Here is a 13,967-nt window from a genome sequence, read left to right as displayed (position 1 = left end):
GCTTGGCTGACGTGCTGGAGAGAATCCTGGGGAGGTACTGGCTCAGGCACCCCAGACGCCAAGGCGGGTTTGCATCTGACACTAATTTGCAACACCAGCCTGCATCCACCCAGAAAGCGAGGTTCAACCGCCGTGACGCCCACTGCGCAGTCGCAGGAGGTAGCCCAGGCCTGCGCAGCTCTTCAGCGGGGACGGGTTCGCGCAGGCGCAGAGGGAATCCGCGACCTGGGTATTGCTCCTACGCGCTCCGGGCGCGGGCCCTGGAGCGTTCGGGTGTCCAGCGTGCTTGTTCCTTGCACCCATCACCCACTGCCAAACGACCGGTCTGCTAGGCTCTCTGCATTGCGCCTGCGTCGGGCGCCTGCCTTCCGCCCCCCAGTTGCCGCCATCATGCTGCTGCCCGTGTTCACCCTGAAACTGCGCCACAAAATCAGCCCCCGCATGGTGGCCATAGGGCGATACGACGGGACTCACCCTTGCTTGGCGGCTGCCACCCAAGCGGGCAAGGTAACCGGTCCCACCCTAACTCCGCCGGCGTCCAGATCCCGCCTTTCACGGTGCCCCGCCCCCCAGTCTGCATTGCCTAGCAACCAGTCGCTGCTGTCTTTGGCCTCAGTCCTATCAATATGGGGGTTTCAGAGGAACAGCTTCAGAGTGTGACGTTTCTTATGGCCAGGTTCTTAGTGTTGGACAATATTGAGAACAGATCAGGAGCTTAGGGAAGAGAAGGCCCACGGAGGAGGACAGCTTGGCCAGGATTAGCAGTGGTGCTGACTCCAAATTTCCTGCTCAGAGCTTCTGCTTGCCATATGGAGTTTCTTCCACATTTGTCTCTTTACAGGGAAGAGGGAGGGACGACTACACAAATCCCAACGTCAAATGCAGATTGCACTTTTGGTCCTTGAACATGTACATTCAGATTACCCCCCCCCAATAATTTAAGTATTTACTAAGTGGTTACTATGAACCACAGACTGGGGTAGGTGTCATAGTCACAGAGACAAAAGGTCATTTAACAAACATTCATATTTACATTTGATATGTCTATATGATTTCTAAAAGTATTGACCTCATCTCTAAATCCCCAAAATCTAGCATGCAAGAAGTGCCCAATGTAGATATTAGCGTTTGTTAAATAAGGCAGATCAAGGCCTTAGATAGAGGCATGCACGAAATACAAGGACTACAGGGACCTCAAACATGCAATTCCAACAAGCACAAAGCCTTATACATTTATTTTCTCAGCATTAGTGCTACAAGGCCAAAAGTACTAGTGTAGCATAGGCCCAGTGGATTCTTGCTTTATGAAATTAATTTCATAACCTTCAGTATTGAACCAATAACAGCAACAATATGATGTATGGGTGGTAGTCACTAATTGTTAGCTGCTGTCATTTTTTTGTTGTTATTACAACTTTACTGATTAGAAATAGTTCAGAAAGGTTTAATTTAGTATCTGAGATTGCTCAAGCAGAAAGTTCTGGAAAGGAAGCTATATGGGGTAGCTCACACCTGTAATCCCAGTACAAGAGACCGAGGCAGGAGGATTGCCACCATTTGAGATCAGCTTGTGCTATAGAGCGAGGCCCAGTTTGGAAAAAGAAAAAAAGTTGTGGAAGTGAGATTGAAAGCATTTTGTTGGACCCAGCATGGTTGTCAACTCTTGTGGAATGAGTTTTCAAGGCACTTCCATGTATGTTGTATGCTGTTTTATATGCTATGTCTTGGAATACATGGCTGGAGTGTAATGATTCTTGCAAGTGGGTTATGATTTCATTAACTGTTATGATGAAGTAAAGTGCTGAGCATTGGGTCCAATATGTGATGCTGTGGTTAAGAGGAACTAACAAACCTGATGTAGTAGTATGTAAGACCCTCAGAATGAGGAGTCTTCCAGGTTCGGTCGATACCCCAAGAACTCAATGTCCAGTCCAGTTGCTGCAAAACGCAAGAGGCTTTAATGAACAGGAAACGTTTGCGCAAACGGGCTCCTCCAGCATGCAGGCTAGAGAGAAGCCCCCTCCCCTGGGCCCAGGTGTTTTTAAAGGCAAACCCACAAGCTTAGGGAGGGGGTGGGACCCTCTGTCCATTGAGTACGTGACCCTTGGAGGCCAGATGGTCTGCTATTAGGGTCAGCAGACCTTAGGGCCTCAGGGTGTGCTAATTAATTTTGTCTGGGCAAACCAGAGTTACAGCTATCTCTTTGTTTCCTAAGGACCCTATTTACCACCTGTTGACTCACAGGAAAGGAGGAGCAGAAAGGAGGGGCAGTGTGAATTCTTGTCATCTCAGGGCCTGGTGAGAGGAAGCTAGCAAATTCCAAGGAACAGATATTGGTTAGCTTTCCAGGTCAGACAGTCCTTCATTTAACTTCACTTTTTGGTCTTTCAAGTACACACTTGTTATTCCAGCTACTCAGGAGGTTGGGATCATAAACTCAAAGCTAGCCTGCTATCTTAGGGTTTGTATAGCAGCAACAAAATGCCCAGACCACAAAGCAAATTGAGGAGGAAAGGGTTTATTTGGTTTACATTTCAGCATTGATCATCATTGAAGGAAATCAGGACAGGACTTTACACAAGGCAGGATCTCCAGAGGCAGGAGCTGATGCAGAGGTCATGGAGGGGAGCTGCTTACTGGCTTGCTTCTCATGGCTTGCTCAGCCTGCTTTCTTATAGAACCTAGGACCAGCAGCCCAGGGAGGGCACCACACACAATGGGCTGGGTCCTTCCCCGTTGATAACTAAATGAGGAAATGCCTTGCAGCTGGATCTCAAGGAGGCATTTCCTCAGCGGAGGCTCCTTCCTCTGATGACTCTAGCTTGTGTCAAGTTGACACACAAAACCACCCTTCTTGCCTGAGCTACACAGGGAGACACAATCTCAAAATTAAAATTTAGAAAAGGGGAGAGGGTAGGGAGATTCCTCATTGGGTACAGGCACCTACTGCCAAGCCTGATGACCTGAGTTCTAACCTAGGAGCACATAGTGGAAAGAGAACTGAATCTTGTAAGTTGTTGTCTGACTTCCCTTTGTGTGCCATGGAGCTTGAACATACACCCAAGAAAATCATGCAATGAGACAAAATTAAAAAGGCTGATGATGTAACTCAGTGTAACTCAGCTTGCCTAACATACTCAACACCCTAGGTTCAATCTCCAGTGCTGCCCCTGCCTCAGGCATTGATAAACATTCAGAACAGATTCACATTTGCATATGCATATTCATGACACAGCAGCAATATAACAGGTTGAAGCTATCCCATTGGTGTTACCAGGGTTTTTCAACATGTGGGTCATGACCCCTTTGTGGGTCTCATATCAGATATCCTCATTACAACTCATAGCAGTAGCAAAATTACAGTTATGAAGTAGCAATGAAATAATTTTATGGTTGGGGGTCAGCACAACATGAAGGACTGTACTAAAGGGTTGCAGCTTCGAGAAGGTTGAAAACCACTGCCCTAGCCCCTAATTTGAGGCCTTACTCTGTGCACTGGGCACTTAACTCTGCAGATACTGTGGTAAATGGAGTTTCACCTCTGGAGCTTACATTTGAGAGTACCCAGACAGTTAACAGTGTGTGTGTGTGTGTGTGTGTGTGTGTGTGTGTGTGTGTGTGTGGTTCTTAAGAGAAAAGAATACTAAGAAAATTATTGAGAGAGGGTGATCAGACAGGCCTCTGGAAAATTTTGAAGGAAACAAAACAAGCTAGTAGCCATGTGGGCTGACTGATTTGTAGGCAGAAGCATTAGTCAGTGCAAGGGTCTTGGTGTGCACCAGAACACAAGGAGATTATAGGGCCGGAATGAAATGGCCAAGGCCAGGAGATAGCCTGGGGCCTTGTTTTTCTGTGTTTTTGTTGTTGTTTGTTTGGTTTTTGTTCTGTTTTGTGCAGAGAATGATGGATTATAGTCACATTCAGATTGAAAGGAGTAAATTAAAGCATGTAGCAAGCAAAATAGAAAACTAGTAGACAGCCGATAGGTAGAAACAGCAGGTAAATAGCAAAACACATCAAACCAGGAGCTCATAACATCTAGCAGAAATGACTGGAGTAGCCTGACCAAGAGAGCAAAGAAGGGTAACATTATCAAATCAGCCACTTACAATACTGAGCAGAAACGACTGGGAAAGCCCTACTGGACCGGTCACAATGGTGTTCTCATCTGCCAAGATGAGAACCAAACTGTGAAATTGCTTCACTGGTGAAGTGGTTCAACAGGTACAGGTTTGATCCCTCACACGGTGGAAGGAGAGAATGAAATCCACAAATTGTCCTTTGATCTTCATATTCGTGTCTGCATATACACACACAAAGTAGGTTTTTAAAAATTAGTAACATTTTATGACCCATATAAAATGTAAACATATTTCTTAAAAACAAGCATTCCAACTGGGTGTGGCAGTATATGCCAGTACACTTGGAGGCAGAGACAGGAGGATCATCCAAAGTTAGAGACCCCTCTGAGTCAACTAAATATAAAACCAAAACTCAGACCAAACAACCAACTACACAAACCCCTAGAAAAACACATTGTAGCCAAGCCTGTTAGCCCAGGCTTGTATTAGCTACTCAGTAGGCAGAGACAGGGCTGCAAGCTGAAGATTGGCCTGGGCTATAGAGCAAGACCCTGTCTCAGAAATGAAAAAGGGCTAGGATGTAGCTCACTGGTAAAGGGCTTGCCTAGCATGTGAATCCTCAGCACTGCAATAAGCAGAGGATAAACAGAGAACAGACATTCCCAGGTGACACCCAAGCCTGCTCTGCCCACTGGTGCTGCATTGTGAGAGACACAGCTTCATCATTACATTCAGACCCTGATGCTGCCTGACAAGGATGTTTTATTTATTGAAAAAAATTCATACTATATATTCTGATAATACTTTCTTCCTCTCCAAACTCCTCACAGATCTTCCCCACCTCCCTACTCCATGTCTCCCTCCTTAAAAACAAGCGTATTATACACACACACACACACACACACACACACACACACACACACCAAAATATAGAAACAAAACAAAACTAGTAAGATTTTAACCACACAAAGCAATATGAAACAAAAAGTCTGCAAAAAATACCAGCGAGTTTGTTTTGTGTTAACCATCTCCTGCACATGGGTCTTCATTGAAGTGTGGTTAATATGCCCAGTGAGACTCCATTGGAGAAAAGTTTTTTTTTTTTTTTCCCTCTTTCAAGTGGGTACCAATTGCAGACAAATAGCTTCTTGGTTAGGGGTGGGGGCCTGTGTCCACTTCCCCCTGCTCTGAGCATAGAAACCCATCTGGCTGAACTTGTTCAGGCCATGTACATGCTGCCACAGTCTCTGAATTCACATATGTATCAGTCTGTTGTATCTGGAGGACACCATGTCTTTGCAGTCATTCATCCCCTTTGGCTGTTAACAAGCTTTTTGCTTCCTCTTCTGTGTAGCTGCCTGGGCCCTGAGGGGAGGATTTGATGAAGATGTCCCACTTGGGGCTGAGTGTTCCAAAATTTCTCTGTCTCTCCTTGTTGTCTAGTTGTGAGTTAGTAGTATTTGTTCCCATCTTGTGCAAGAAGAAGCTTCTCTGAGGATGGCTGAGTGAGGCACTGATCTATTGATATGGCAGAATATCACAGGAGTCATTTTATCATTATGTTCCTTGGACAGAACAATAGTATTTCTGTTTTCCCTTAGACCAGTGGTTCTCAACCTTCCTGATGCTGTGGCCCTCTAATACAGTTCCTCATGTTGTGGTGACCCCCAACCATAACATTATTTTCGTTGCTACTTCATTACTGTTATTTTTTTTTTTTTACTGCTGTGAACTGTAATATAAATAGTCTGATATGTGACCCTTGTGACCCATAGGTTGAGAACCACTGCCTTAGGCTTGGCCTATCCAGTCTCAGGTTTTTGGCCACTTGAGCAGTGTTGGGCGCGGCTTCCATCTCATGGAGTCAGCCTTAAATTCAGTCAGAGGGTGGTGGGTTACCCCCACAGTGTTTTGTGCCACTATTGCGGTGGAGTATCTTGCAGGCAGGTCTCCTTTGTAGATCACAGTTTGTAACTAGCTTGGTGATTATGTTTCTCCTCTGGTATTTTGCAGAATACTTACTATCCAGTTCCATGAATGCTAGACAGTAGGGGTGAAGCTCCTCATTGGGCAACAGCTTGACTTCTCCATGTTTGATGACATATGTAAATGTGGTCTTCAAGGGTAGGGTCTTTACACCAGTTCTGACAAGGATACTTTAGAAAGAAGTTTCTTGGGGGATTTTGTTTTGTTTCTTACTTTATGTATAGCAATATAGTTTACATATTAAATAACACTAATAAAATTGTTCTGAAGTAGCTTTAAGTAAAAGTAAAAAGGGGGGGGATTTCAGGTTACAACAACAAAAAATACCAACAAAAAAGGACGTTTTCTAGATGGGCCATTGCAACAGATAAACTCAGTGACTAGTCATGTCTTGTTCTTACTGCACTAATGGCAGTGGAGTTCAAAGCAAGCCCAGTCATGGCCTCAAAGGACGAATACATGCTGGGATCTTTTGCAGTGTAAAAATGATTCTTGATAATTCAGCACACAGATAAGTGAATTCACAGGTCCATCTCTCTCTCTCTATCTCTCTCTGTCTCTCTCCCTCTCACTCTCTTTCTTTCTCTCTCCCTCTCTGTCTCTCTCACACACACACTCACTCACATGAGACTATGTTTTTTTATGCCTGTATTCTATCTTTCCTTATCATCTAATATTATTCTCTGTTGCTCTCCTTTCTAAATTGTAGGCTATTCCCCCTTACATCTATTTACTTATGCATTATAAGCTAGGATCCACATATGAGGGAGAACATACAGTCTTTTCTGAGTTTGGGTCACCTCGCTTGGTAATTTTTTTCTTAGGGACATTTTTTTTTTTCTCTCACTATAGAGCTGGGGGATCAGCTGATTTAGATCACCAGTGTCTCAGCTAGGACAACGTTATCATCTACAGCCATTCCTTTGAAGGAAATGTCTGTTCATCATGCAGTTGAAGGGACAGGAGGCCTCCCTAGGGACTCTTTCCCTGTGTAGATGGGACCAGGATCAGTCTCACTCCGGGCTTTTTTGTTGCCTTTGGCAAAAATTCAACTCTCATTCCAGACTCTGGGGTGCACAATTCATTTCTTTTCCTGTGTGTGTGTGTGTGTGTGTGTGTGTGTGTGTGTGTGTGTGTGTGTGTGTGTGTGTTTCCTCTCAGTGTCTAATTTCTAGAAAGCATTAAGAATTCTTTGGTCAGAGCTATTACAAAACGATGTGTGATGTGATGATCCATTCATGGTCTGGGCGTTCTAGGGCTCTTGATTTAGCCCGTCACTTGCAATCAGGGCCTTAATCCTCTGACCCTGTATAATCCAAGTGCAATTAATGTTGACAAGAGCATGTAAATATCACACAAATGCGAACATTAAATGATGTTCAGTTGCTACACACATTTTCTTCATGTTTTCTGGTTGCTTCTTTTGGATATATTTTAAATTAATTAATTTGTGTATGTGTATATGAGTGTGTGTGCAGTGCCACAGCGTGGGTATGGGGGGGGTCAGAGGACGTCACTTCTCTGTGAGTCCCTTCTCTCCCACCACGTGGGTCCTTGGGATCGAATGCAGGCTTGGTGGCAAGCCCCCTTACTGTTCAGCTATCTTGCTGGCCCCATTTTCTACTACACTGTTGTTTTCCCTAAACTAATTTGTGTAGTTAACAACTTAAAATTAATACTATATTTATACAAAGGAATGAAACATTTAAAATTAGGGCCCAGGGATTCCAATTTAGTGTTTTTCATCCTACCCTGATGATCCCTTAAAGTTGGTGTTCCTATTTTGTTTTCTGGTTTGTTTGTTTGTTTAAGATAATACAAATTTTCTCAGTGAGAGGGAGCTGGAGAAGTGGCTCAGGGGCTAATAATTTCATTGCTCTTGCAGAGGACTGGAGTTTGGTTCCCAGGACCCACATCATCAGTCATAACCCCTTAACTCCAGCTTTAGGGGATCCAGTGCATTCTTCTGGTCTCTACTGGTTCCCATAGAGATGCAGAGACATTAGTAAAATTGAAATCTCAAGCAGTTTCTCCAGTGAAGTACCACATTTGTACTATGTGTCCCTGTTCACTGTGGCTCTTAGAAGCCACAGGCCATTCTAATATTTAAGACACCACACCACACCCAGTTCTCCATGACTGCAGTGTCACTGCACCTGAGAATCTCTGATCTAAGCTCCATTTCCACAGGTGAAGCTCAGGGAAGTTGAATGATGTATGAAGTCACTCATAATCAAATTGGTGATAGTCAAAACGGTTGGATTTCTGTCTTTGGAACTAATTTTAATTCTCGATCTTACCAGCAGGGACTATGAAACAATGTTCAAGAATTTGATTTATATGATGAATTTGAAGCTTGTAAAGCACATTAAAGTGATGGGCTATTTTAAGGGCTTGGAAGGGAATTTACTAGAGGTTGGTGTGGAAGACACTGAGGGAAGTGCTTTTCTGGTTCCTGTGGTCATGTGCTGTTTGGCATCATCAACTTCCTGTGCTTAACACCAGAGAAAATAGCTGAGTCTGAACCCTTTGCACCCACTGGTGGGGAGCACGTTGCAGTCCTTGGGAGCAACAGCTGGAGCTTGCTCTTCACTTTGACATCAGGGCTAGGCACGCTGGATTTCCATAATTCACAGACTGGAAGTTGGCTACACACAGAACTGTGTATGAGCATACTTTGTTTTCTGAAACAGAATTTCTCTGTGTAGTTTTGGAGCCTGTCCTGGAACTCACTCTGTAGATCAGGCTGACCTTGAACTCATAGAGACCCACCTGCCTCTGCCTCCCAAATGCTGGGATTAAAGTGGTCTAGCACCAGGCCTGGCCTTACATGAATATCTTTAAGTGTGTGCGTGCGCGCGTGTATGTGTGTGTGTGTGTGTGTGTGTGTGTGCGTGCGTGTGTGCATGCGTGTGTGCGCGCGCGCACTGTCCAGTATCTTGCTATGTAGCCTAGGCTGGCCTTGAGATCCACCTGCCTCTTTATGCTATCACACCTGGCTTCACATACTTTCATCCACAGTTGGTCGATTGTGGTTGTAGATCCAGAGGGCTGACTGCATTTAGCTAATTACATCCCTGTAGGCATCTTTTGATAAGTGATCATTGTTTTTGCCTTTGACAAGCAATCTATACTGAGCTACATACCCAGCCCCTGCAAGTGATACATTTCTATTATAAACAATACTATTGTCAGTGTCCTTACTCATAATTCTTTGTATTGAGGAGATTATATTACTGATGCTGTTATCTGAGGCTATCTTTTCACAAGCCAAGTTTCCAAAGTTTATTACTTCACCGGGGTGCTGGTGCACACTCCTAATCCCAACACTGGGAAGACTGAGCAGGAGGGTTACACGCCAGCCTGGATTTTAGAGTGAGACCCTGTGTCAAACAAACAAAAACCAAAATTTGGCACAGTTTGCAAAAGATAGGGTTAGTGAACGTTTAGTCATAAAAATAGGCCCTGACTCGAGTGCAGCACACAAGAAACAATTGCCAGGGTGAGGAGAAAGCTGAGCCCCAAGCACCTTGGAAGATTAATGGGCATGTAGAGCCTCTAAAAAATGGCAAGGGAGAAGACAAATAGATGCTTGAAGAAACACCAACTGAACATTTGCAGATTTGTTGAACACTCTAAACCCACTTATATGAATATCTCAAACTTTATAGATTAAGGTGACCTCCTGTTGTTGGAGTCCACTAACCAGTCTTTAAGACATATCATGTGAATTTGGCATTTTTGGATGTCTTAAGGGAATATGACTTTTCTGTTTTTCAGGTTTTTATTCATAACCCTCACACACGGAGCCAGCATTTCAGTGCATCTAGAGTCTGCCAGAGCCCCCTGGAGTCTGATGTTTCACTCCTCAACATTAACCAGACAGTCAGCTGTCTGGCTGCAGGAGTCTTGAACCCTGAGCTTGGCTATGATGCTCTTTTAGTGGGAACACAGACCAGTCTTTTGGCTTACGATATCTACAATAATTCAGACCTGTTCTACAGAGAGGCAAGTATATCCCCTTTAACCATCAAGTCTCTATTACCCTTTAATGCCCGTTTTTTTTTTTTTTTTTTTTTTTTTTTTGGTCAGACAAGAAGTTTTTGTTGTTTGTTGGTGTTGGGATGGGACTCAGAGCCTTGGGTGTGCGTAGCAGTTACATGTTCTATTACTGAGCTGCTGTTGACAGCCCTTGTCGCTTTATTTGCAGACATTTGTGGTTGCAGTGGGGAACTCAGCTTCACTTCTATTTGGTGCATATGTAGTTTACTTCTTGGGTTATGGTTGTTAACCATTTGGAAGTAGTCACAAGTGTCTCTAGCATGTGTATCAGTGACACCATCTGTCAAGATCTATTGGGGACCCAGCAAACAGTTCTCTGGTGGCCTTGCCTTAAGCACCATAGAGGGCCTTCCTGCAGCCTGCAGTCTACAAGCTGCTGCAGCTTCCATGCCTGAGCTATCCATGTTTATTATAGGAGATATGGGGAATAAATATTAAATAAATCATCTATAAACAAACAACATTTGAATTCACCCACCCAGCTTTGTGTGTGTTTTGAGATTAGGTTGTCCAGGCTGCTCTTGAACTTGTGACCTGTCCTTCTTCAGTCTCCTGAGCGCTGGGATTATAGCTTTATAGCATAGACCAGCTATGTCTGATTACATAGTTTGTTTGTTCATTTTTAATAAGTATATATGAGTAAAAAATTTAACAAGTTCTTTTAAAAATACTTTTTATCTATTTTTTGATAATTTTATGCATTTATACAATATATTTTGATCATATCCACCTTCGGCTCCACTCTGGCCCTCTCACCCAACTCCCTCCCAAAACTTCATATCCCCTATTTTTGGGGGGAAGTTCTCCATTTTTAAAATGACACACTGAGTCCAATTAATGATGCAAATATGTGCATTGGTGTGGGGCCATCCACTGGGACATGGACAACCTGTCAGTGGCCACACCCCAAGGACACTGGCTCTCTCTCCCCCAGCAACCAACAATTGTCCATAGCTCCTCAGCTAGAGGAAAAACTAATTTTCTTATAAAAAGGAATCATAGTATATACATGTAGGCTTTTATTTTTTCCTGTATTAAAATATAATTAAGATACTATACAAATTCATCTAAAGTGCCCTATTTCTTAGTTTGGGACTTTTCAGAGTTTTGGAACATTCACTACAGTTCTAAACATTTTTATCACCTCCAAAAGAAACTCCAGGCTCCCAAACAGGCACCTGTGTTTCCCCTTTAGCTTCCAGCCTTAGGCAGCCAGAAGTCTGTTTTCATCATATCGAACCATGTTTGTGGCTTGTTTTTCCCAGCCTGTTTTCCAGGCTGGACCATTTGGTGCCATGTATTATTGTTTCTTCATTCCCTTTTATAGTAGAATGATGTGTCATTGTATGTATATGGACTCTATTTATTTATATATTTATTTATAAATTAATGGGCAGTCTGCTCCCTGGGTTTCATTTATTCATTCATCCGTCCGCTCGTCCGTCCGTCCGTCCATCCATCCATGAGTTAATGGACAATCTGCTCCCTGGCTATTTTGGGTGACTTTCTCAGCCAGGCATAGGTAATATAAGTTTGTCATTCTGGCGCTTAAGAGTTGAGAAAGGAGGATTGTGGGTTTGAAGCTAGCCTGGATTGTATAGTAAATTTAAGGCCAGTCTGTGCTCTAAAGCAAGATGCTATTTCAACAAAACAAAGCCCTAAAGCCCTTTTCATTTGGATATATACTGTTATTGTCTTTATTTGAAATTACTATGTATTCTTTTTTGTTGTTTTTGTGTTTCAAGACTGGGCTTCTCTGTGTAGCCTTGACTGTCCTGGAACTCATTCTGTAGATCAGGCTGGTCTCAAACTCACATTCACCTGCCTCTGCCTCCAGGGATTAAAGGTGTGCACTGCCACGGCTGGCTACTATGTATTCTTATGTCATTCTTTTGCTCCTGATTAACACCATGACCAGGGGAGGAGAGAGTTTATTTCAGTTTACAGATTACCATCCTTTGTTGCAGGAAGTCAGGACAAGAACTCTGGAGGAAGGCTGCTTTCTAGCTCTCATGAGCTCTTGCTTAGCTAGCTTTCCTTAAAACATTATTATTATTAATTATTTAATGTGTATGGGTGTATGTGTATGTATGCATGCTAGGTGCCCTTGAATGCCATAAGAGGGCGTTGGAGCTCCTGGAACTGGAGTTACCAACATATAGGGGCTACAACCTCCTGGCCTCTGCAGACTCCACAGACAAACACACATAAACAAAATAAATGAATCTTTTAAAAAAAATTAAAAGCCAGAGGTATAATTGTGAAGCCAAGGGCCTTTCTCCTCCTACTCTTTCTTCTTCACCATCTTCCTTTTTCTGTTGTTTCTTTCTGAGTTAAGAGTCTCACTAAGTTGCCCAGGCTAGTCTTGAACTCATGAAGCACCTCAACAGCTGTGATTGTTTTTTAAACCACTGCTTATATAAGAAGGGGAAATGAATACCAGTCAATGTTTTCATTTCATTGGCTATTTATGCTTCCTTTCTACTGAATTTCTTGTTTATTGTTTTCTTACTTGCTATTTATTAGCAGAAAATTAAGTTTGATAAATTTTTAATTCATTTCCAGTTAATCATTACCTTTTATGTCTATCTATCTATCTATCTATCTATCTATCTATCTATCTATCTATCTGTTGTTCTTTGAAACAGAGTCTTGATGTGTTTGCTGATCTCAAACTCCAAGGCTCAGGCAATCCTCCTGCCTCAGCCCTGTGCTTAGCTGAGACTACAGGTGCAAGCCTGTCTACTTATTATTTACTATTTAACTTTATGTTTTGATTGGCTTGACTTTTAGCAATTTAAATTTCTTATGAGTGCTGTCTTTTTACACACACAGGCTTTCTTTTGGGCCACCAACCGGCTTCCAAATAAAAACCCGGAGATTTAATATTAGTTATGAATGCTCAGCCTTAGCTTATGCTCGTTTCTTGCTAGCTTTATTAAAAATTTAAATTAACCTGTTTCTCATCTATAACACCATAAACAAAAGACCCAGAGTTCAAGCTTCAAGCTGAAGATCAAAGAGGCCAAGCGGCCAAGCCACTAGCTCTACCTCAGCCTTAGGCTGAAAGGGCTGATCCTGTCTCCATGAGTGTTCACCAAACCTCAGACTGCTGCCTCTCCTCAGCAAGGCTGGACACTAAATACAGCCTGAGACACTGTGCTCCTGTCTTTTATATACTTTTCTAGGGCTGGGGTTAAAAGTATGAGCTCTGTTAATCTTTTAGACTGATTCAATCTTGTGTAGGCTAGGGTAGCCTTGAACTCAAGAGAGATCCATCTTCCTGTATTCCAAATCCTGGGATTAAGGTTGTCTGCCACCACTACCTAGCTCTATGACTAGCTAGTTTGGCTGCTGGAATTAAAGGTGTGTATCACCATTGCCTGACATCTATAGCTTGTGGCTGGTTTTGCATCCTGATACTTCAGGCAATCTTTATTAAATCATAAATAATATACCAACACACTTGTCTTCTCTTGTTTTGCCTCAGGGCTTTGCACCTTTCTTTTATTCTGTATGTCCTCCTTTGTGTCTGGCTGGCTGGAGGCTGCCTGGCCCCCGGTTCTCTCTCTCCCTTGTTATCTCTCTCTCTGCTCAGCCTCCCTCCTACTTATTCTCTCTGCCTGCCAGCCCCACCTATCCCTCTACTGCCTAGCTACTACACCAATCAGGTGCCTTAGGCAGGCAAGTGAAACAAATGCAGCCCATCTTTATATAATTAAACAAATGCAGCGTAAACCAGTGTAACACACCTTCACACAGTTAAAGTAATATTCCACACACGTCTTGGGTTTCATCCTGCGTGTTCTCAGTTGTTCTCCTTCCCTCTCAGCTCCC

General features: G+C 43.2%; 1 protein-coding gene across 1 annotated transcript in view; it reads left to right on the top strand.

Annotated features, from left to right (window-relative positions):
• Nucleotides 1–262: 262 nt before the first annotated feature.
• Nucleotides 263–13,967, top strand: part of Bbs2 (Bardet-Biedl syndrome 2) — a 37,700-nt gene continuing 23,995 nt past the window's right edge. The window contains exons 1-2 of the mRNA XM_051195141.1: nucleotides 263–507; nucleotides 9,849–10,076. Of these exons, the coding sequence (XP_051051098.1) occupies nucleotides 391–507; nucleotides 9,849–10,076 (345 nt within the window). The 5' untranslated portion in view covers nucleotides 263–390. The remainder of the gene's footprint in view (nucleotides 508–9,848; nucleotides 10,077–13,967) is intronic.

The sequence above is a fragment of the Phodopus roborovskii genome, unplaced genomic scaffold (genome assembly GCF_943737965.1).
Source record: "Phodopus roborovskii unplaced genomic scaffold, PHOROB, whole genome shotgun sequence".
NCBI lineage: Eukaryota > Metazoa > Chordata > Mammalia > Rodentia > Cricetidae > Phodopus > Phodopus roborovskii.
Note: the sequence above shows the minus strand (reverse complement) of the source record. Positions and strands in the feature narration are given on the sequence as shown.